Source organism: Protopterus annectens, chromosome 5.part0 (genome assembly GCF_019279795.1).
Source record: "Protopterus annectens isolate FY-2018-M chromosome 5.part0, PAN1.0, whole genome shotgun sequence".
Lineage (NCBI taxonomy): Eukaryota > Metazoa > Chordata > Ceratodontiformes > Protopteridae > Protopterus > Protopterus annectens.
Window position 1 is genome coordinate 918,692,494 of NC_056735.1, and position 26,078 is coordinate 918,718,571.

The 26,078-nt window shown below is 37.6% G+C and overlaps 1 protein-coding gene across 8 annotated transcripts in view; it reads left to right on the top strand.

The window, feature by feature from the left end:
- The window catches only part of CNTN5 (contactin 5), a 5,719,910-nt gene that overhangs the window by 5,320,139 nt on the left and 373,693 nt on the right, over positions 1 to 26,078 (top strand). For all 8 annotated transcript variants that reach the window (XM_044072706.1, XM_044072701.1, XM_044072707.1 and 5 more), the window contains one exon: positions 12,180 to 12,250. In XM_044072706.1, the coding sequence (XP_043928641.1) occupies positions 12,180 to 12,250 (71 nt within the window). The remainder of the gene's footprint in view (positions 1 to 12,179; positions 12,251 to 26,078) is intronic.

The following is a 26,078-nucleotide window of genomic DNA, read 5'->3' on the forward strand; positions in this document are numbered from 1 at the left end:
AAATTGCTCACTAAAGAACCATATGGGAGATATAAAATGCTGTATCAACCTTAACTCCCCTTCCTTCCTTTTAGGAACTGGATTAAGTGAGGAGATTCATAAAGACACAAATGGCAGGTCTTTATTTGGGGCCAACCTCTCTCCCAGCTATCTTCCTATTAAGGAGTGTTTTAACTACCTCTTCCTTACCCACCACTAATAGAAAATTCTGGAAAGTTGTTCCATCTAATGAGACAGATTATTTAATGCAAAATACAAACAGAAAAACTTATACAAAATGGCATGTGGTTGGAAGGTCTGAGTGCCATTATAATTCCTTCACCAACTCATCCACCTTAAGTGAGGAATGTGTGACTCTCATTGTGCCCAAATCTACAAAAGGAGGTAACTTCTTTGGTGGCTTTAAATGAATCTCTGATCCTGGCTAAGTGCTCCAAATGGTCAACTGGCAAATAAATGCCAGAATCAGACACCATTTTGATCAGCATGTAATAACCGGATGTTCTTCACTGCAATGAGAGCAAATATATACAAAACAGTATGCCAGCCATTCTCACTTGGAGCTATTGAAAGGCCACTAAGCCAGCTTAGAATAAGATTTATAATTACAACCTCCAGCAGTCATTGATCTAGGCTTGTCTATCATCAAACTTAGCTATGTATGGGAAGACTAACACCACCACCAATATATATATATATATATATATATATATATATATATATATATATATATATATTTATATATATATAGATATATATATATATATTCCCCCCCCCCTCAATCCATGTTCAAAGGACTGTTGTTTAGCTTTTAGTTATAATAAACTGAAAATTCTGCAGAAATGACCAGCCATCTCCCAAAATAAATGTTATACTCATGACTTGAATATAGGCAGAGATCTTGGAGAGGCCAAAATTAATAATGTAAGTGCACATTGAATGTGTACCCAAACTTAACAGTGAGGGACATTGCCCCATGGAATGAACTGTCCATCTAATCATGTATCGAGGGTATGCTTATTTATAATGAAATACTTAGCCCCAAAATCTGAAAGAATGAAAGACAGAGAGAGAGAGAGAGGAAGAAAAAAACAAAGAAAAGTAAAGGAAGGAAACTCCACCTGTTAGTCATCTTTCTAATATGCGATAATTTTAAACACCTGTAGATGGAACTGATGCCCAAATCTCCAAGACAACCATTAACAAACTGTGATGGAATTCCTCATAATTCACATGAGTATTGCTAAAATGACACAGACCAACCGCTAAGTCACCAGTATGATGCAGACTATTCATTAAACACCTGATGCAGTGTCAGTTTTCTGACTGTACAAGACTCTTGCACAGTGCAAAGTATTTGCAAAGATCATATAGAATGCAGAGAACTAAACAATCAAACTCCATTACCACTGTTCTCAATATGTAGAATATCAATGTACAAATCCAGCTGACACTCCTAAGCCTACACTCCATAAAAGTAATGTAAGGAGCATTGTGTATGATACATAAAAATAAATAAGTAAGTAAATGACTAAATAAATGAATAAATAGCAGCACAAGTATGCCTAGTGTTTTTTTTGTTTGTTTGTTTTAAGCTGGTGCAGACATCACATAACAGGTTTCAGTCCTAATCATAGTTGATTGGATTTATACACTGTTGCACTTAACTTTGCACAAACCAGGAAAATATGAGTACAGATTCTAATGAACAGTACTGAAATGCAAATGAAAGCATCAACAGGCTGTACCTGATTCACAAATATTAGGAATGCGTGATAGAAGGAATGGTACTGCATAATAAATTGGATTGTATCTATTAATATGAAAAGAAAAGGATGGAGAGGCTCTTATGCTGTGCGCTTTAGTGACAATGGACAAATTGCAAGTCACACTCACCTGGTCACTATGCATAGCCACCTGCATTTTTTTTCTGTAAGAGAGAACCTTATATTAAATGGTGCTGATCAACTCAACAAGTGCAGAAGAGGCAGGGTAACATTAAACACTGTCAGTACTATGAGCTGGCACATTGCACAATTTAACAAGGCCTGCTGATTTTGGCTCTTAGGCAGTGACTTATATGGTAGCACCTAGACATATAATAGATCTATGAAGGGTGAGACAAGGTTACCAGATGAATATCTAAAATGAAAGCTGCAGCATGAAATAGAATACATCATGTTACATACTAACCCTCCTACCTCCAGGAATAATGATCCACCATGAAAGCATTTCACACAGTTACAGGACAATTGATCATGGCTGTTGACTACAGTCATATTACTATATACACTGCTTTGTATATTAAAAGTGTGAACAATATGAATCAAATGGGGTTCTGCTTACTCAAAGGAAAGGTGATTTATCATGTGGATGACAAAATTGTCATTAATAATTGCAGGTGCTCTTGGAGTACCTGCAATGCTTGCATATGGTAAATAAGTAACTAGCAAGTGCAGTAAGGAATATTTTACAGATAGACATCTGTGCCAGTAAACAAACATAACATATAGTATACAATGTCAAGGCAGTAGGACACATAAGAGACACAAACTAACTCATAAACTGTTCCATTGACAGCTGATGCTGCATGCATATTGCAACAATTAATATTAACGCCATTCCAATATTTTCTGATATCGGAAGCTTTTCACTGAAGGCTTTTTTGTGTTGTTTAGTTGTCCATTGGATCAAGTAGCAGCTTCCAAAAAGGCAGTATTTTTCTCCCTGTGTGTGTGTGTGTGTGTGTGTGTGTGTGTGTGTGTGTGTGTGTGTGTGTGTGTGTGTGTGTGTGTGTGTGTATACGCGTGCAAGTGTGTGTGTTTCCGAAAAGTTTGTGTACTTAATAACAGATTTTCTACTAGAAACAGAATGTCTACCCTGCTTAGATTACTTTTGAATACTTGCTAATTCTGTATAATATTCCAAATTATGTACTTTTTATTATTTTTTGACTTAGGACAGGTTTAAGTTCGATACTTCTACTACCATTATCTGATCTGATTAATATACCATGATTAACTAGATATATATGGATTGAAAATCTTCCACACAGAGAAGTTTCTTATACTGTTTTGTGTTAGGATTTCCTAAACTGACATCAAAGTTCTATTTTACCTACCACTGTCTATATATATACCTGGTGCAGACCTCTAGACTGTCTCTGTTTTGTAGACACTTTCCTATTTTGAGGCCTGACTTAGGATATCCCTCTTTTTAGAGGCATTTACCTTTTTTCAGGCCTGATTTACCCCTTCACTCAATTTTCTGAATCCTCCTCATCCACACAATTTTTGAATCTGTCTAATATACAGAAAACAACACCATATGACCAACATACTAGTAGCTCCAACAATTTAAAGAAAGAGGATACTCATCTTACATCCCTCTTTTCAGAATCAAAAATAAATGAAATTGTATGGTAGAATTTTGCAAAAATGTTCATTAATGTATATAGACTTTATTATGTCTCTGATAGTGTAATTAGATTTGTTTAATCCTTTTTGTCACTCTCTATTTTTAAACTTGTAGGAAAGAAATATTCCACTTTCCTACTGAAAGCAGGATGACTTATGTGATACTTGGTATTCATATTTTATGCAAATTAAATGTCTAAATCTTTGGCTGAATGTTTCTGTTTTCAAGAGCCTTTGTTCCTGTTTTCAGTTTTTGCAGGTTGAGAGGTCTGAGCTAGTGTGAAGCCAATATTAGATGCCTTCTGTTTGCAAAAATCATTATAACTTGCAGACACACATCTTTATTCTCAATGTCTACAGGATGGGGCAATAAGTCTGTTATAAAGCCTTCAGCATACTGTGTATATTACACTCACATGCAGCTCCGGTTCAATGCACATCACCCACATTATGCATAGCCCTGTTACTGTATCTGAAAGTTTTCTAACATCTAACTTCTTTTGCAAAACGTGTGCTTTTATTATGTGCACAGTCATTACACTACATAGACTACAGTTCTGAGAAAACATTATAGTGTGGGCTAATGACATGCGAAAGCCTGGATGCAGTCAAGTATTCATTCAGCAGCAATGATATTTAATAGATGAACAAGGAATGGTGTATATAGTTTATGTGTTCTTCATGCATATTGTGTTTCCATGTAGATGAAAGTCCATCACTTGAGGTATAAGAGCTGCAGAAAGCATAATTTGTGTATATAGATATATATACTGGTGCTATTGAAACCAAAAATCTCTGCACCCTTACCACTATGGTGAGTTTTTCCATTTTTTTCCCTAATGAGGAGAGAGTGCCATAAGACATGGCATTCATTGCCACCATATGTGATGGAAACTGATACATATGGTATATGTTGAGGCTTGTTAGCATTTGTCTGTGCACCTACATAACTTTATTCAGGTCAAATTCAGTTGCCATTTTGTGGTTGCCATCAAGTATTTATTGTTACTCCACCCACATCAGCAACAACTGGACCTACTTCAGACCACTCAAGGAAAGCCCACTACTACACTTGCCATAGTAACCAAAAACACAAAATTATAACCAAACAAACTAGTAGACCTAACTCTGAAAAAGATTAAAAATTCAAGCAAAAAATTGTAAAATAAAATAAAATTAGTAAAATACAATACAAATCTACACATTTAAATATGTAAAAATGGAAAGGTTATTTATAAGCATGGTGCTGAGATGAATATTTGCATTCAGTGCACAGTGTTTGAACAGGCTAGCTATGACTGAATTGCTCAAACCCCTGTATTTAAATGTCTGTTCAAAAATCAGTTTTTTTCTCATGGTTGTGGGCATTATAAATATTGCCCATATATGGTCCAAGGGTATACTTTTATATCTAAAATTGCTAGAAAAAGCTAGGATATGTATCAGCTCATCAAATGTGACACCACACATAATGTATCAGGTACAATATACATGCTGTTAAAGCATATTGCTGAATAAATAGTATTTATTTGTTACCCCAGTGCTGCCATTTTTGCATTTGAGTAGTATATTTTCAGTGCATGAAGTCAATCAGAAGCATGCATTATTTTGTTTTGTGAGCAATAAGATCAGACAATAGCAGACAAAAATGCAAAGTGATCATATAAACAACATATCAGTAGCTAAGAATATGTTGATTCAAATTCTAACGGCATTCCTGAGTTTAATAGCACATTTTGTGAAATTATATAGTTGATAAGCCATTCAGTGATCAGAAAAAAATCTAAACTTTGTGGTAACTTACTGAACTATAGATAAAATGATACTGAAATTTGAAAAATCAATAAATATAGCCATAACAGTTTAAAATAATACAATGTGAAAAAAAGAAAAAACAACAACAAAAGAGTGGAGAATTAGTGGGGATACTGGTTTTGTCTGTTAATTCTACATCTTCTTCAGAACAAATCAAATGTGTGCAACAATCAGCTCAATAAAAATCTATATAATATGAATGTTTACATTATCACAACTATGTCATAAATTAAAGAAATTGTCTTCCAAACTTTTATAGCATCAAATTCAGATCTGCATAAAAAATGCAATTTAAGCATGATGTGCTCATTTATATCAGGGAGGTGAAAAGCATTAAGCTGTATCTGACACTGAAATTCTTTGCATTTTAACAAAAAATAAAAATCTCCCCCTAGGCACAAATGCCAGTGTTCCCTAAAACTGGAAAAGTTAATTTTGAAAAGCATTGAATTGTGTGTTTGTGCAAGATATGGTTACTGTCTTTTGTGTGGATTGCATAAAGATTGTTATAGATGCATTGGCTTAACTTCTATTAATTTTATTCCAAAAACGCATAAAGTGGACCAAAGCAATGTAAAAACTCAATGATAAAACTCAAAGAGCGAGGTGGGGACACAGAGAACATGACAGAAGTTATGGAGACTAGGTGGATAATTAGACTTAGAGCATATATAGGTAAAGGAGTAAATGGGAAACTTCCGTCGATACCTGTACTAAAAGTAGAACCTTATATAGATAGCGCTATGCACTCCCATTTGATAACAGTGATATGGGCCTTTAAGGGCTTGAGAGAATGGTTAGGTTACCATGGCAACTGAATACTTTAATCATTGATCACGTGATTTTTAATTATTTATTTATTAAAATGTCCTGTTCATGTTTCTAATGTCTGAGGAAGCAGTAGTATTATTTCTGTGAAAGCACTTATGTTATTTTAAAGGTCGATTGTTTTATCATTGAGTTTTTACATTGCTTTGTTTCACTTTATGTGTTTTTGGAATATTATTTGGATGTTAAGTGAACTATTTATCCTTTTGACCGATCTGTGTGTGTACCTTTCTATTAACTTTATTCACATACAAACATTCACAGGGTGAATAAAGAGATATATATACTCCCTATCTACTGCTGCAATTATAATACTAATTACAGGAAAGAAGTTAGCCAAAGTTGCCCCTGTTAACAAATCTACAGTAAATACATGGGTTCACTATAATTTCATGTGTTCCAGTAGCTCATGACATAATTTCTCATTTCCACTTTTTCTACTTGACCATCCCACCAACCAACCTGGCAGAACCACATAATCCTATCAGAACCCTATCTCTCACCTGGTGACTAACCTTAACTTTAGCACTCCACTACCTAATAGTAGAATCCTCTTCCACATCCTAAACCTGACCCCTAAACTCCCTAAACATAACCCCTCTCTGCTCGCTAAACCTATAGGCCATTCTCAATCACTTTCTGAAACCATAGACTATGCTTGTTGTACACTCTAAAGGCATATACCACACTTAATCAGCAGCTGTTATCCTATGGAAGTGTCTAGTATCTGTTATTTTCCCTTAACACACAGAGCTAACCTCAAATCATGTGGAATTCTAGCCCAAGGTAAAATTTATTTTATACATCAAGTTGGGTAATAAAAAAGGAACAAAACAACTATTTTCATCCAGTCAACCTTATATTCTTGCTAAGACAGTGCAATAGTTAATGACAGTAGGACACTAACATAGAAAGGTAAACATCTTAGACAAAAAATAAATAAATTAAAAAAGAGAAGAAAATTCCATATGGACATACCCCTAGCCTTTCAGTAAATAGGATTTGATAAACAATCTCAGTAAAAATTGAAAAGTTCTTGTGAAAAAATAGCTGAAGACCAGTGAGTATTTTGAGGAGAGAATTTGATAGAGAATAGCTTAAGTTAGAGATGCCTTTACTGACTCCAGATGTATAAAAATCAGCACAACAAAATCAGTAAAAAGTTACAGGTCCAAAATGGTGTATGAGTAAGTGCATACGGCATATGCACTGAAGGAATTCCATGTCGCCACCACTGTGGGTGGGCATAATAAAATACTCAACTGTATGACAACCATTTTGGGCTGAGATCCTCAGAGGGCACAACTGGCAGTAGCATGAGAATTCTCAAAAACAATTGAACAATTTAAAGCAATATCCATTTGTATTTATTGAAAGTACAAAAAAAAAACAGCCCCCTCCCTACATTATCTAATTTAAAAGTCAAAATACATAACATCAAATATATGACTATGGTTTTGACAAAATGCATATAATACATCTCCAGATAATGTTTCCTGATGTGGAAGTGCAAATTTTAGGGGAAAAAAAAAATATATATATATATATATATAGACAGAGAGAGAGAAAGAAAGGAAGAGAGAAAGAGTGAGATATTCAAAATCCATTTCCATGTATTCTGGTGTAAACATAATTGAATTTTCTTTTCCATTTACTGTTGAATATTTTGAAAGTGTGCAAGCAAACATCTGTCTACTGATGGTGTGGCATAATCCCCAGCATAGTATTTGGAGATCTGATGCCACCCAGCATATCTCTCAACTGACCACACAATCACAGATTGTCCAGATATATTTTTGCCATATATTTTTGGTCTGCTCCACATAAAATTTGTGGTTTTATGGCAAATCGGTAAGGAGTGAACTTAGTACATAATGTCATGCATTTGAATTTCAGACTTCATCCCCTTCAGAAAATGGATACTAACTGAAATCCTGTTATTCTAGCAACTTTCTAAGTTTATAAGAGCAATATTTAAAACATTTCCTTATTTTTGTGCCTTTGCACCCATTATGTTATGTTTTTTCCACATTTCTTTCTCTATGAGGTTAAGAGGTGTGCCACCAATTGTTGCATGATTTTTTTTTTAAGGAAATTGAGACATAACAAGTACAGTGTGAGTTTTCTTGCCATGGATTCAGAAAACACTGGATTATTAATCAAAGAGCAATTTCTTGAAAATGACCTCTAACCCCCTTTTTATTACTTTTTTGATATGGGTTAGCTATAGCCTAAGGCACTGCAAATAAATGCATAGAAAAGATTTCATTATTTGAAATCATGACGGTAACATTGGATGATTTTTCCATCATTTTTCCAGGAACTCACATTGTTATATTTAGCATCCTTTGAGTTTCAGGGGAATGAATATTACCATGGGAATAAAATAAATGAAGAATATGAATATATATATATATATATATATATATATATATATATATATATATATATATATATATATATATATATATATATATATATATATATATATATATATATATATATATATATGTATAGAGAGAGAGAGAGAGAGATTGTGCATATCCACAACACTCTACTGACCATTCTACATGTATGCATATGTATGAATGCATAAGAAATGGAGCAGACTGATCCAGGAAAAGACATTGGCACCATTCCAGTGGAAATGAATCAGTAAAAAATGCTCTGTTCCCACCATAAAGCTAATAGTATTCTGCTTTCTGAAATGTATAGTTCATTTCAATGACTGCATACCACAAGCTGTGTTGGTTCAGAAACCAGTTGTCTGTAATTGTAATGGTAAGGTGCATTGCAGTCTGATAGTAAGGAATAAGTCAACCATGCACCCTTCTTACCATTTAGCTAATAGCACTCACCATTCCAAAATGTATAGCCCATTTCCATCACTGCACACAACAAAATATATGCCTGTAGCTTATTTTTACCATCAGCTGCTGCTCAATCCATGAACAGGTTACATTGGTATGAACCAAGCTGTAGGAAAACATTTGTTTGCAAATGACATCATGTGGTCTCAGTGGTGAGAAGCAAATACCATGTTCTGGCACCAAATTTGGCAAACATAACTCAACTAAAGAAGCTTTCAGTGCTTCAAGACAGGTCATATACTTAGTGAGCAGGTTGAATACAAATACTGGCAGCTGAGCTGAAAATGACTAAATTATCACAGGAAGTACAGATTTTATGCATTATGTTGTCATCCAGGTTGTCTGTGATGCTGACCAATCATCTAGTTACTGGTGAATGGGGGAGAGGGCTTTTTATTTATTTATTGTTGTGTGGTACTAGGTAGTCTTCAGATGATTACCAGGATGCACCAGCTGCAGTAGATGTATATCAGACCCGATAATGTAGGTGTGTGTGTGTATGGGGGGGGGGGGGCTAATTGCAGTTCATATGTCCTTGCAGTATTGACATCATCACAGAACAGGTGTCAGGGTTTGGAAGGAACAGAAGGCATGAAGTAACACAACTAGGACTCAGCATGTATTCTGATTGCCTTAAAGTTCCACCAGTTGATTTTTATGTCTACTTAGAAATTAATGTCTCTCACAGGGTTTTAAGGTTATTAAAGAAAGAATAAAAAACAGTTCTTTTTGAATCTGTATTAACCTTCAAGTATTTCTTTAAGGAGTCGAGGCCATGGAAAACAATGATGATGTCAGTCTGGGCTTTATAACAGAACGAATGTACTAGGCACAGTGGAACTGATATCAGAGGTTCATGGAGATTTGACCTCTGTGTTGTCTGCTAGACATATACCTTTTTTAAACAGTACATTAATTAGAACCAATGAAATGCCATACAATGTACTGAGCTTATGAATGGTTTGGGAGGGTGTTATTTGCTCACTTTGCTCATAGCAACAAGGCATGGACAAATATGGTGTGCTGAGCCAAAGACCAATATACAAATCAGTGACAGTTTCCACTAATGTATGATTTCTGGCATGAAAGAATGAGACTGTGATATTTTGTAGCTTTCTTATTTTCCTTCAGATAGTGCAATATCAGAGAAGGTACATATAAATAACAGGAGGGGAGGTGTATTTGTAATCTTGACTGTGGACCACAGTTGAGGGATTCTGTTGGACTGTCATCAGCATACTGCGACTCGGTGACAGATATGTTGAAGTTGCATTAAGGAGCCACAGGGCTGACACTAATTATGATATAGTGCTATACTGCTTTTGCAAAAAGCTGTTTTTACTTTTCTTGACTTGAATACTATTTGTGTTAACATATATGAATTAACTTAATTCTTTAACTGAAAACAAATGCATTTTTTTTCTTGTAACCCTTACCTTGTCTGTTCCAAAATGTATTGGAGACTAAGAGTGAACTCTGAATATTAATACTGGACTTAAGAATTTAAAACCTGTAGCAACGTTTGCTCATCAGGTAATAAAAAGTGGGTGAGGAATGATTGCTTTTGTTAATTAGGACTCTTACTTTATCTCATGGGCAAGATACCTGTTAGCATCAGTATATCACAATTCGCGAGTTTTACAAGCTATTATAGAGTGCAAAACTCCTGAGAATGCCTGAACCAGAGAAATATTTTTTAGCATAATTATCAGAGGAAATGCAAAAATATTTGTTTTCCTTCATGAAGCCCACATCCATTTTAACAAATATATTATTCAAACAAATGTGTCCACTTATTTACAAAGGTTTTGAAATTGTATGTGCATATCATGGCTTTATTTCTATTTCTGCATGAACTTCAAATATCCATATTTTCTGCAAGATATATTAACAGTTAAAATGAATGTTTACTATCATAAATCCTTATTTTCCATGTAATGCAATCAGATTAATAAAATTCTTTAAGAGTTGTGAAGACAGATCCAAATTGTACACATCGATTTAAATTTGGTTTGGTATTAAAATGCACAGTACTATTAAATCTCCACTGAATTAGGCAGATGAAGCATCTTGGCCATCTATATCATGTCATCCATTGCATTTGTGTAGATAGGTTACTGCATCTGCTGTGTATGGAAGACATAAAGATAACATTTTTCAAGGGTGAAGTTGGGAAAATGGTTTAAGATGGAAAAATAAATGAGGTTTGGAACAAACCAATTTGTTCAAGGATATTTTTGATTGAGGGTAAAGTTGGAATAGTATGGGAATTGAGGTTTGGAGAAGGGGAGAAGGGTTTATTAGGGTTGAGATCGGCAGTGGAAGGAAGCTAGTTTGTATGTTAGGGATGGAAGGGTTAAACTGAGTGAAGGGAGGAATGAGGTAAGTATATGGCAGTGCTTGAGTAGTTTTGTGTGAAGACAACTTGGTAAGGGATCAGAGTTTGGCATGAACTTGCTACCCACCCTGTCTCCCTCCTTTTTCTTTTTTTGCAGATTTTGTGGATTTTTTATGGGCTTTGATATTTACATGGAGAAGAGGGGCAGGTTTGTCCCTCTTCTGTTTCCCCTTCTGGTGTTGGATGTTTGACACAATGATTTGGTGGATGAAACTCAGCAGTTGGATGCTGCTTTTTAAGTAAAGTAAGAGAACAGTGGTGATGGCGCTGCTTATTAGTTAGGGTGAACGGGGTTACACTGCCCTAGTAAATAGTTATATAAATGTTCATGTTGTGATTAATAAACACGTAATGCTCAATCAAGTCATGTTCATGGAAGTTTAATAAAGGTAATCAAATGTCATTTGCCTGCTGATGTGATTTTATTCCATAACTTTTTGGCAGAGGGGCGTTCATCCTACAGGTGGCTATTCATTTTTCATTTACACTTATCAGTTATTTGTTTAACAATAACTTATTATATATGTTGCGACAGCAGAAAATATAGTGTAGCATAAATAATGGTATGTTTGCCATAGACCTCAGAATTTATTAAATAAAGCTATATAAATCAGCATGACTTTTTGTCACAGCATGTATAGCTAGCTACCTTTCTGATGGCTAACATATATTTCGGCAAGATGTCAATATTAATTAATATGGTTTTGTTTTTATCATAATGCATACAACTGACTGCTGTCTTTAATAGTAATGATAGTAGTGGATTGAAATCTGGTTGTGTCTTGCCATGCAGTTTACCACAATGCATTGCTCATATGCAAGACAAGTGATGTACTTTTTCTCTTTTTTTAGTGCCAACTGTGGCTCCATCCAATGTGAGTGGAGGAAGTGGAAGACGTCATGAATTAGTGATTACATGGGAAGTAAGTGCTTTAAGTACTACTTCTTTACTGTTATCAATACTCATTCTATACTGAATATAATGGGATTTGCACCAAAGAATGATGTATTTGTATAATGTTATCACATTGCTAAAGAGCTCATTACATTTCTGCTGAGATTTTCTAGCTAATTAACATTTTCTTGACGACATCTTTGATGATGTAATAATTCTTGAAGGGAGAGTGTGAAAAAGACATTTCTGCTAGTGACAGATACATTTCTGAGAGATCAGGACATGCATTATTTTTGTATTACAGTGAATATGTGAACAGGCAAAAATGTATCAGTCATTACAGATATTCAAAATGATGAAGGTTATAACTCTGTAATGCACGCTGAAAAATTGTCATGAAGCAAACATTCACAGTAATACACTGTTATCTCTATAGCATATAGTACTGCTGCTTTACCTGTATTGAAATTAAGTTTATGACACTGAGACATGGAAAACATTTTATTTTGTCTAACCTTTCTCCTAAACAGAGGAGGCTGACTTAAAGAATGCCTACTCTGCAAAGGTAACCTAGAGGTTTGCTGCAAAAATAAAAAATGTCTTACCCAGACAAAATAGAAAGAATAGTTTTAGCTGCAGAGTCACTCGTGGGAAGTAACATATAATTATAAAACTGTAAGAAAATCTGAAGTCATGAAAAAGAATACAGATAACAAGGTTTAATTCAGTCACCAATGGACCTAGTATTCTGCAGGGTTGAAATCTAGAGTAAACATGCTGTGAAACAGAATAGCAGAAATTCAGATTTCTCATATAAATGATGTATACAGTTTATATCTCTTATCATACTTGAAGGTATGCATATAAACTGTCATCATTATTTAATTGATGCAAAATGAAATATGCCAGTTAGTATTAAAAGGAAAACATCCTGTAATTTTTACAGGTCCAATTTATAATTTTATACTATACCGTGACCAGGAGTGAGTAATTCATATCATATTTAATTCTTAGTGGGGAGGGTGGCACAGTTTGGTTCTGATGCTGCAACCCACATGTCCAAAGTAGAGTCCCTCCACCATATGAATTACTCATGGTCATAACATGGTGTACTGCTATTATAAAATGTCATTATTTTAAAAAAGAAATGTCATACCTTTTCAAAAATGAAGGCATTGTACGACAGAAACTTCATTCTCATTCCGTTTTGATGAACTTATTGAAGGTATCAGGGACTGTCCTGCAATACAAGTATGCATGTTCATGTATGAGTTGAAATTTTCAGAAACTCTTCATGGACAGAAAATCTGGTGATCAGCTTAATGGAAGTGTGCTTTTTGCAATTGCAGCGTCAATGCCCAACATTTTTACTACTAAATAACAAAGTTACGTGACAGCTTATAATAAAGGCATAAAATTAATTGCTACATGAGCTTTTCTGATAAATGTTGAGAAGAAATTGGCAAGTATCGTGTCTAATAGTTTCACAGTCATACTGATCTGTGTTCCATTATAGCCACTGAACTCCTTACAGGGGATACATAATCTTTCCCCATGCTCAGAGTGCAATGCATTCCACTGGGAGGTAAAATGTTCCCTTTGCTTAATCTTAATTTGGTTATTTGTTTATAAGTTCATGTTTTGAACTATTCCTTTACCTATTGATGTGTAGATTCTTTTAGATTCCTATTATATTTATGTATCACACAACCCATTTGTCTAAATTGACTTTGAATGCTGGTAAGTTTTCTAAGAGTTAAATGTGAACAGTAAGATGATTCCATAATCCAATCATCACCATCATCATCATCCTCATCTTTATCATTAACATCATCAACCCCCTTTTCTCATTTTCCTCATGGGATCAGGGTATTTTGTTGACTGTCACTATCTTACTCAATGCAGTGCCACTCTCCTATTTTCTTTGACAATCATGCCTAATTGTCGCAGGTCTACTTAAACAATCCATTCACCTCTTTGCTGGATGTCCTCTTTTCCTCTTGTCTTCTTCCTGCCTGTCCCCACTCTTCTTCATGAGATTGTCTTCTTCTTTGCTGCATGTATCTAAACCATCATAATCTGTTATCTTTGACACCAGATTGTTTTCTGCTTTCTGCAGATGTGCCCAAACCATTGAAATCTGATATATTTGACCTTCTCTGCAATTGAGTGATTTGGCTTCATAGGTTCATAGGTTGGTACTAGGCTATCAGCCCTAGGGCCTATACAAGCCTAGCCATAACAATTCCCTGGCTATTTCTTCCCACATTATTTACTTTCCTGGACCCCTGTCTAGCAGGGCAACTGACGTGATCCCTGGGGTGAATTTCCTTTCTCCCATCCAATCGTCAAGGTTTCTCTTGAAGAGGTCCAAAGAGGCACTCTGCTTGACATGTATGGGCAATCTATTCCAGAGTCTGGGGAGTCTCTGGGTCAGGAACCTATCCATCCAGCATGTTTTGTTTATTGTGATGACAAGGTTTAGATCCCTGGAGCGTGTAGCTCTGAGGGATTGGGATTTCTTTAAGTGTAGCATGTCCAACAGCTCTGGGTTTGACATGGCCTTGTATGTTAAGCAGAGATCGCCTCTGAGTAGACGATATGCGACAGAGTATAGCTGGAGTTTTTTAAGGCAGTCAGCGTAGGGCATCTGCTTTAGGCCTGTGATTCTTTTAGTGAGGTATTTCTGAGGCCTTTCCAGTTGTTGCAGATGTCTTGAAAGGTACATACCAAATGGGGTGTTGTATTCTATAATGGGTCTAATGAGGGATGAGTACAGTGGGACAATGACCTCCTTTTTCTGGATGAAAAGCCCTTCGTGATGAGGTGTGCCACATAGAAGGATTTCCTGACTGTTGTGGTGATGTGGTTATTGAAGGTGAGACCACTGTCCACCTGTGTCCCTAAGTCTCTTATCACACTTTCTGTGTTTAGTGTACTGCCACCTATATGGTAATTCATGGATACATGTTTTTTTCCCAAAGGTGATAACAATACATTTCTTGGCATTGAGCTTGAGCCCATGGCTCTGGCACCAAGCATCTGTTTCTGTAAGGCCCTTTTGTAGAGTATCCACATCATTTGGGGATTCAATAATGGCTCCCAGTTTGCAGTCATCTGCAAACTTTGTTAGCCAGAGTCCCTTAGTGTTGACCTGTACTTCAGAGAAGTAGATGCCAAACAAGAGCGGCCCCAGGACTGAACCCTGAGGTACTCCACTTGTCACTTGTCTGGAGCTGGATTTGGAGTCGGCTACTTTTACAGTGTGGGTTCTATCAGTAAGCCATTTAGCAACCCATTGGGTGACATAGGGATTAATGCCCAACTTAGTAAGTTTATCTATGATTCCAGAGTGGGGGATGGTGTCAAAGGCCTTGGCAAGGTCTAGATAGGCTGTGTGGACCACCTTACCCTTGTCCATGGCTCTGGAGACTGATTCAAAGAAGTCAATCAGGTTCAGGAGACAAGATCGGCACTTCACAAACCCAGACTGGGTGGGGTCCAGTGTTTGAAGGTTGCCAATGTCTTTGTTTATAAGTTCCATGATAATACGCTCCATGGCCTTGCAGATAAGGCTTGTCAGACTGATGGGACAGTAGTTTCCGGGATCCAAGGTGGATCCCCCCTTGTGGATTGGGATAAATGTAGCTCTGCGCCACTCAGTGGGCATGAAACCTGAGGTGAGGCTATGATTAAACATGACACTTAGGTGAGGTGCCAGTTCATATTGTAGTTCATGTAGTACACAGCCTGGGATGTCATCTGGTCCCATGGATGCTGTATTCTTGGCTTTAAAGAGTGTGTTTTGTACCTGTGTGGCCGTTATTACTGGAATTTGGCAATCTTCCGGTATTGAGATGGGCCATTTAGGGGGTGAGAGGGGTGAAGTTGGCACTGAATCGATCTGCCAGGATATTGGCAATATCCTTCAGATCAGTATATTTAATGCCATTCTGTTTTAGCTCAGAGCAGATCTGAGCATTGCCATTTAGATTCTTGACATAGTTATAGAATGCTTTGTGGTTGTCTTTGGAATCTTTGGCAATTTTATTTTCGTAACTAGCTTTGGAGGATTTTATGAGGCATCTCAGTTTCTTACTGAGGCTAGTAAGGGAGTTTTTTGCATCCTGGGATTTTCCTCTTTTCTGCAAAAGTTTCTTCCTTTTGTTGTAAAGTTTGCTTATGGTAGGGGACCACCAGATTGGCTTCCTTTTTTTGGATGAGAGCATTTTGGTTCTATTTGGGATGGCACGATTTATGCATGAGTGGATGTGCTCGTACAGTGCCTTAGTGTAGGATTCAGCAGTTGAACTTTCAGTTCCCGTCTGCATGGGTGTCATGAAGTTTGTCACTTCTGACTTGAGTAGCATGAAGTTGGCTTTGGAGAAGTTTTTTATGGTGGTTTCTTTACTGGGGCTGGGGTGGGATGTGGATGTTAAGGGTGATTAGCTTATGGTCAGACCTGACTAACCAGAGGGTGACCATAGGTATGGAGCATTGATTTCCCATGTTGGTAATGACCAGGTCTAGGATATTGGAGCCCCTGGTGGGACTATGGATTAGTTGATCCAGGGCGTTGGAATTTATGAATTCCAAGAACCGTTGTGCAAAGGTGTTGGGACATGAGTAGTTTTCCCAGTTAATGGCAGGGTAGTTAAAATCACCCAGTATTAGGGTGTTTGGTTCTATCTTAATATTTTCCAGTATGTTTAGAAAGGTGTAGTGAGAATCTTGGGGTATGGTGGGGGATCTGTAGCAAGCTACAATTTGGATTGCAGTCTTACCTAGTGTTAGTTGCACTTGGAGAATTTCAGACACATTGTGTTGGCCAACTAGCCTGTTGGTGTGAATATCCTTGGTGAATATTGACACTCCTCCACCTTTAGTGTTTTGGTCCTGGTTTGGTGGCCAAAAAGTGTGGTAAGAGTTGTAGCCTGGTATTGCAGGGGTGCTCTCTGGAGCCTTGAACCAGGTCTCAGTTACTGCACAGATATCGATGTTCTCCATTTTTAGGAGTGCCTCGAGAGAGTGCATTTTGAGGTTTAGACTTCTAGCATTGAGTAGCATTACCTTCAGATTTTGCTTCTGCTCTGGTTTCCTCATTTTTTGTGTGTCTCAGTGTGAAGACTACTAGCTATCTCAGGCGCATCTGCTCCATCACCTATAGACTCCTCAACTGTTCTGTCTTTCTTGTCAAGGTTTCTGTACAACACAGTAGTACTAGCCACACCAATGTTTTGTACATCTTACTTTTCAGCATCTTTGGCACTATTCTGTCATACACTACCCCTGACATTTGTAACAGTTTGTTGTACACCTTCTGATACTAGCTTTGAATTGTGACAAAAACAAAAATAATAAAATAGAAGGTGGTAAATACCAAGAAGAACAGTTTAATAACAGTCATTGTTGATTGTGTGGTATAATTGTATGGCATAATATGTTGTGTTTGGATCTCCATTGCTATAATATCCAATGTAAGGGGTTCAAATCCCACAGACCCCTTCTACACATATCACAGCCTATGTTTCTGATTCCCTGTGTTATTTATAAATGTCTGCTATTAAATTGTTCTACTTGGTATTTACAGCCTTCCATTTTATTATTATTGTTCTTTTATCACAGGTATTTTTGACTGTCATTCTTCTGTTCAATTGGATAATAGTTTCTAACTTTGAACTCTTCATTTAGACTTCCCTTCCCTTTTCCTCAACCACCCCTCCCAGCTACTTGAAGATATTAACTTGTTCCACTAGTTTTCCTTCTTTCTGTGTTCTCAGCTTCTTCTGAATTCTCCCTTTTGCATCCATTACAACTGTTCTAATCTGCACTCACTTTCAACCCATGAGCCTTCAGTTTTGCATTTCATTCCCCTACCCTTTGCTGAAGTTCTTGCTCTAGTCAGTCACTGAAGTCTCTCTCTCATCACAAACACCATTTCTAACCTATTCTCCTCTTGAGAAGAAGACTTTGTTGCACTGCCCTTCTACTTTTTTGTCTTGAATGCCTCCTTCTTACCATCATGTCATCCAATTCCAAACCTTGCTCTGTCTGTGACCCTGAGTGTTTGGTAGGTTGATTGGTTTTATGTCCAACATTTGCTCGACAGAGTTATCCCAGGTAACCCAATCTGGGCAACCTATTTACCCAGGCTTGCTGGGCTTCATAGTGGGCACACATTGGCAAATAATGACATGTGCACCCTTACCACCCATATATTGAGCCCCTGGTCAAAGTAGGTCCTCAACCCCGAAAAATACCCATGCCCATTTTGGTGACATTAGTCGATACGACCAGAGCCATATTTTTTACACCTTTAAGTCCTGAAACAGTTTGCAGTCTATGAACCAAGTTCCGTTATCATGAGGATACAGCACTCCATGCTATAAAACATTTCCCCCTATGAGGTACCATCTAGAGTCTGTGCTGCGACCCACAGCTCCATTCTTAGGTGATTTTGAAATGGAAACATGCAGCTTGTTTTTCCCAGGTGCTAAAAACATGACAGAGACACAGGGAAAACATGCTAACTACAAACAAACATTGGCCAGCCATCAGGATGAAACCTCATAGGTTATAGCTTTAACTACATAGGAGGCAAAGGCCTTAACCATTATGCCAAATGGTTTCTTAATGATCTGTATATAATCCACATGTATATTGGGATTTGTCAGTCACTCCGTATATAATATAATTTACTTGTTGCCTTTATATCCTCAAGGCAAATCTGATATTCACTTTGTATATTATATATGTATATATTCCATTTTATAATTCACTCTGCATATAATGTTACATATCTGTTGTGTTTACCCTGAGCTGAGAATGAAATAGGTCTAGTAGGATCAGTGCTCTACCACAGTTAATAGATTTAAAATAAAATAAAGTACTATATGTTAATAAAGAGGAAAGACTAAGCCTCAGAAACTGCTCTCAATTGGTTATTACATGAATTATTAATAAGCAACCTTATTTATAAAACTGCTCATGATAATTCATTTCATGGCTTTGCATATTAGACTAGTCAAACTAATCACCTAAGAATCGAGCTGTGGGTAGCAGCACAGACTCTAGATGGTACCATATAGGGGGAAATATTTTATAGCATGGAGTCCTTTAGTTTCTGGGGTTGGTTAATAGCCCAGAATCACTAATAAGATAGCGAACGTCAGAGGCAACAGCCATTTGTGCACCTAGTATAATAATTGTATATTACAGTTGTGAAAATCCAAAGTACAGTCATGGCAACTACAGGAGTAAAGTAGGATAATAAAGTTGGAGAAGACTTCATTTTCCACTAATACAGGTAAAGTCTAAGTATGTGAAGGTAAAGTCACACCATTCCAAATCCTAGCAATATTCTTTTGTTAGAAAATAAAATAATTATGTGTTGCATAGAAAATCTAGTATTTTATTCCAGATTTGCTAAAGTCAGGAGCAAATTCAGAGGAAAGGGGGGAAAAAGAAATACAGTAAACTAATGCTATATGATGCAGAGAAATTGAATATCCAACATTTTCTACAAAAATAAAAACAAAATAGTTGTCTAAAATAAGTTTACTCATAATCCTTCACTTTTGTGTTATCCTTCCTCCCAGTTTTATATGGAATAATTGAAAAACGTTCACAAAAATTAAAAAAAAAAGAAGTGATGAAAATAGGTAAAGGAAAACTTATGAAACTAAGCAATTACTTAGCCTGAATATTGCTTATCTGCTAATCGCTGTCTGCATTTTATACTTAAGATATATCTATTTAGCTTGAGTGCTTGTTTTGTTTGCTTGGTGTACTCTGCCTGAATATTGCTGATCTCAGTCTGCATTTTATATTTTCCCAACCACCCAAATTTTGCTGTATTCTTAAACTTGATGGCTTTTTAGTTGCCCACCCTTACTATAAATATGATTTTGGGCACTCCTCCCAGTCCCATCTCATCAATTTATTCTACTGAGTACAGAGAGATCAATTGGGAAGGCCCACCCCTTAGTTTCTTAACCTTGAATTATCTTGTGTTTCCTCCCGTCACACTTAAAAAATTTAACTTTATTCAGCTACGTTTGCTGTATTTGTGCTTCTTCCAACAAAACTTTCTTTTGCTTTTGCTGCTTGTTCTTAAACGTGTTCAATTGCATTTATTCTGCCACATTTATTATTGCTTGTTAGTAGCTTGATTAAATTGTAATTGTTATTCTAAGCCTCTTAGTGTTGATTTAAGCACTCGGGCTTCAGGCCAATTATTTTACATTTAGAAGGTTTTTAGTATAAAATCTTTTGGCAGGGGAGGTAGCTTACACCCTTCTAAGTTGGGAATTACTGGTTGAAGGTTTAATGTATCTGTTATTCTAAAAGGGTGCTAGTTCTGTTTTAAACCTTTGAGTTTCAGACCAGTTATTTTGCATTAAGAAGACATGGTCTACACTGGTTTGGGAGGAGAAAGTAGCTCTTTTGAGTTGAAAATTGCTGGTTGAAGGCTTAATGTGCCTATTGTTCTAAGTGTCTTTGTTCTGGTTTAATCACTTAGGTTCCAAACCAGTTATTTTACATTACAAAGATTTGTGGTCTAAACTCTTGTGGCAGGAGAGGATAGCCTACACTCTGCTAAGCTGGGAATTGCTGGTTGAAGGCTTACTGTGTCTGATATTTTGAATGAGTCGTAGTTCTGGTTTAAGCACATGGGGTCCAAACCAGTTATTTTACATTAGGAAAGTTTGTGGTCTAGACTCTTGTGGCAGGACAGTGTATCCTTCACCCTTCTAAGCTGGGAAGTCCTAGTGAAGGCTTGTTGTGCCTGCTGTTCTAAGTGTCTTTGCTCTAGTTTATGTACTTGGGTTCCAAACCATTTCATGCACTTATTTTACATTATAAATATTTGTGATCTAAACTCTTGTAGCAGGATAGGATAGTACACCATACTAAGCTGGGAATTGCTGGTTGAAGGCTTATTCTGTCTATTATTCTGAATGTAACTTAGTTCTGGTTTCAAAACCAGTTATTTTACATTAAGAAGGTCTGCGGTCTAGACTCTTGTGGCAAGACAGTGTAGCCTACAGTTTTTTAAGCTAGGAAATGCTAGTGAAGGCTTATTGTGCCTGTTATTCTAAGCGTCTTTGTCCTGGTTTAAGTACTTGGGTTTCAAACCAGTTATTTTAAGTTACAAAGATTTGTGGTCTAAACTGTTGTGTCAGGTGAGGATAGCCTACACCTTTGTAAGCTGGGAATTGCTGGTTGAAGGCTTATTGTGTCTGTTATTCTGAAAGTGTCTTAGTTCTGGTTTAAGCACTTGGGTTCCAAACCAGTCATTTTACATTAGGAAGGTTTGTGGTCTAGAATCGTTTGGCAGGACAGTGTAGCCTATACCCTTCTAAGCTGGGAACTGCTGATGAAGGCTTATTGTGCTTGCTATTCTAAGTGTATGTTCTGGTTTAAGCACTTGAGTTCCAGACCAATTAGTTCACACTAGAAAGGTTTGTGGTCTATACTCTTGTGGGAGTATTCTACTGAATTGCTGCTTTTTTTAAACTGATGTTTTGCTGTTGTGGCCACAATTTTCCTCACTTTAAATTTCTATGACTTCTGTATTTCATAACCTAAGCTAGATTCAGGCTTGCTGAATCTAGATTGTTTGGTACCATTTAAGCACTAAAACAAGCAATCTTACATTAAGAAGCCACCCTGCACCCTTGAATAAGTCCTGGACTAATACCTGGAATAAGTATCAGTGTTGGGATTTCCCTTTTTTTCTACGTTTTTTTAAAATAACTTAACATCACTTGCATTTAAGCATCATGTTGAGTGAGTTTGTGCTCAGCTTTTCGAAGCTGCTCAGAGATTGCACTGCTGCCCTGTGAGAAACTCAGTTGTGCATGGTGAAGCATTGCCACAGTTTTCTACCCCTAGCCCTCCATAGAATATATGCTTTTTGTTGGTCTTACAGCAAAACCTGGTCCATCTAACCCACTGCCCACTAGTTGCTACAGTATATACTTACTATAATGGATGGACAGTTTCCCACCATTTCTCCACCCAGCCTGATTGACATGGACATCTTGAGGCAATATAGTAATTGCCTCATGTATACTGACAACCAGTTACTCCTAAAACAAACAAATACAACATGTGAGATGTGTAGCTATACTATGAATTTGGAATCAATTCTCTGACATAACAACAAACCAGACATCAAACAGGTTGTCAGCATATACACACTTCACCTCTTGCACATAACAAGCTCACATAAACCCACATACACAAAGCTACTCACTAGAAGCCTACCTAAAGATCAAAGACCTCACAAGCACAAACCTACTGCATATACTGCAGACACAACAGACTCCACTGCAAATAATAATACACACTACAGTGTCTCAGCCAATAAGTCCCTAAGGAAAAACACTTTAAAACCAAATGCCTTGGTCATAGGCGAGTCCATAGTGAGACATGCAGATGTCCCCCCCACTAATTTGGACAAGGAGAAGGTCATGGTCAGCTGCCTGTCAGGTGCCAGGATCCATCAGAACCTGTCTGCACTAAAGTCTTTTAACAATAGGTACCATTATGACTCTGCCATAGTCCATGTTGGAGTGAATGACTTGAGATGTACATCACTGATGTATGAAGAGAGACATGACTGAGCTCTCAGGTAGGTATGTCTCCAGCCCTAAGCAGCATTCTGTCTTCACCCAGGATGATGCCTCAATATAAACAAAAAAATTATTGACTTCAGTAATTGTCTTAGCTTCTGGTGTCAGTCCAGGGGGATTCAGTATCTGTCAGCCAGGGAAGATATGGTTGACAGATCACGTTGCTTTGCAAGAGATGGTCTTCACCTGCCACCTCTTGGCTTTCAGTTACTGGAAAAGGTACTTGCCTCCCCCATAGTGCTTTTTTTAGGCAGTGTCATAACAACAAAATTCCCGATGAAAAAAATCCACTAGAGACAAACTCATGGTTATGCTACTTAATGCTAGGAGTCTAAATAGGAAATGGCACTCACTGGAACCACTCCTTAGCTTGGGAGATGCCGCTGTCTGTGCAGTCACAAAGACATATGTTCATAGGTTCATAGGTAGGTACTAGGCTATCAGCCCTAGGGCCTATACAAGCCTAGCCAAAAAGGTACCCTGGCTTTTGCCACCCAAGAAAATTATTTTTCTGTGCCCCTGTTGAGCAGAGCCACAGAGGTGATCCCCGGGGCGAATTTCCTATTTCCTTTCCAATCAAGATTTTTTTGAAGAGTGCTAATGAGGAGCTTTGTTTGATATAGAAAGATAGTTTGTTCCAGAGTATGGGAAGTCTCTGGGACAGGAATCTATACCTCCAGCATGTTCTGTTTATTGTGGTGACAAGGTTTACGTCTCTAGAGCATGTAGCTCGGAGGGATTGGGATTTCTTTAAGTGGAGCATGTCCAACAGCTCTGGGTTTGACATAGCTTTGTATGTTAGTCATTGATCGCCTCTGAGTAGGCGATATGCGATGGAGTAAAGCTGAAGTTTTTTGAGACGGTCTGCATAGGGCATCTGTTTGAGGCCAGTAATCCTCTTTGTGAGGTATTTCTGTGGCCTTTCCAGTTGTTGTAGATGTATTGTGAGGTACATAAAAAAGGGGTGTTGTACTCTGTAATGGGTCTAATGAGTGATGAGTAGAGGGGAATAATGACCTCTTTTTTTCCTGGATGAGAACCTTTTTTGATGAGGTGTGCCACATAGAAGGATTTCCTGACTACTGTGGTGATGTGATTATCAAAGGGGAGACTACTGTCCACCTTTGTCCCAAGGTCTCTTATCACACTTTCCGTGTTAAGTAGACTACCACCTATGTGGTAGCTCATGGGTACAGAGTTTTTACCAAAGGGGATGACAATGCACTTTTTAGAATTGAGCTTGAGGTCAAGACTTTGACACCAGGCATCTGTCTCAATGAGGCCCTTTGGAGACTGTCCACATCATTAGGAGTTTCAATTATGGCTCCTAGTTTGCAGTCATCTGTGAACTTCATTAGTCAAAGACCTTCTGTGTTAACCTGTACTTCAGAAAAGTAGATACCAAACAGGAGAGGACACAGGACTGAACCCTGTGGTATTCCACTTGTCACTGGTCTGAAGCTGGATTTGGAGTCTGCTACTTTCACAGTGTGGATTCTGTCAGTGAGCCAGTTGGCAACCCATCTTGTGACATAGGGATTTATACCTAGTTTAGTGACATGGTTCAAGGTCACATAGAGTACCCCAGCCATTAAGGCTATAATGCCTTACACACATTCAGACCTCAAAATGAGCATGAAGGAACTAAAGGAGGAGGTGTATCCATCTTCATTAAAGACAAGTACAGCTCAACTCCAAGTCCAAATAACTGTAGGGAAAATGCCCTTCCATATCATTGTTAGCTTTAGGTCCCCCACCATGAAGCACAAGAACCACTCTGCCTACCTTGACCTACTTTTGTCACTCCCTGTAGAGCCAAATACTTTGCTCATGGGTGATTTGAACTATACTTCCATCGATTGGGACTCGTATATGAGATCAAACATGCTTACTCTAAGGTTCCTGGACTTTGTTAATACAAATGCTCTGGAACAGATAGTCTGTACCCCTACAAGGGACTTGAATGTCCCAGACTTAGTACTCACTAACATAGAGGGATCTCTGCACTACCCCTGTGTGTTGTCCTGCTTGGTAAGGTTTGATCATAAATCAGTCTCATTCAAAGTAGTGATAATACCTGACCCCTTTCCAGAGGAAAAAGGATGAAAAATTTCTCCAAAGAAAACTATAGCCTCCTAACTTAACTGATGGCATAAGTAGTTTCAAACCCCCTGCTAACACTGATAACAATTTTCCTATAAAGAGGTGTACACAAATGCACTATATAAACACCTATACAAATGTATAGATTTGGCTGTACCTGAATAGATCAAAACAAGGTCCTCATAAAAAAATAAGCCACCCCGGTGGACATCAAGCATAAATAAATTATACAACAAGAGGAAGAAACTAATGTCTAAGAACAAGAGGAAACTGACTCAGCAGAAGGAGGACACCCTCCACACCTTGAACAATCAAATTAGCTATCTTGTAAAATCCTCTAAAGCCAATTACACAGCTAAACTAGCATCCCTAGCTAAGGATAATCACAAGGCATTCTTTAGCTACATCAGATATCTAAAAGCGAAGGTCCTGCTTTGTGCTGAACTAGTATATGGTACCACTCATACTGACCCTGAGGACATCACCAACCTGCAAGCAGGCAGATTTGGTGCAAACGTCACCCCCCCTCCCCATCCCCACCAGACACACCTCAAAGCATACCTGTCACCAGACATCAACCTCGTATCTCCAAAGAGCAGGTCATAACCGCACTCTCCATGGCCAACACACAGCCTGTATGAGACCAGATAGCATCCCAGGATGCCTACTAAATGTTCTAAAACAGGACCTAGCGGAACAACTTGGCACTCTCTTCAAACAAAGTTTGAGTACTGGCTTTGTCCTAGTAGAGTGGAAAACAGCAGCACTAATTCCCTTGCACAAAGGGGATCCATCAACCAACCCTGGGAACTATAGAGCCATAAGCCTAAACAGCCTTATTTGCAAGCCCATGGAAAGCATCAGCATGGACCTTATCAGCAAAGACATAGGTGACCTTCAAACTCTTGACCCAATTCAATTTAGCTTTGTTAAGGGTAGATCATGCTTATTAAAAATGGCGGACTTCTTTCAGAATGTCACCAAAGCCCTGGAAGAAGGCAAAACAGTACATATTGCCCATCTTGGCTTAGCCAAGGCTTTTGACACACTCACCTACATAAGCATCATTCAGAAACTCAACCAGCTGGGAATTAACCTATGTGTCACTAGGGG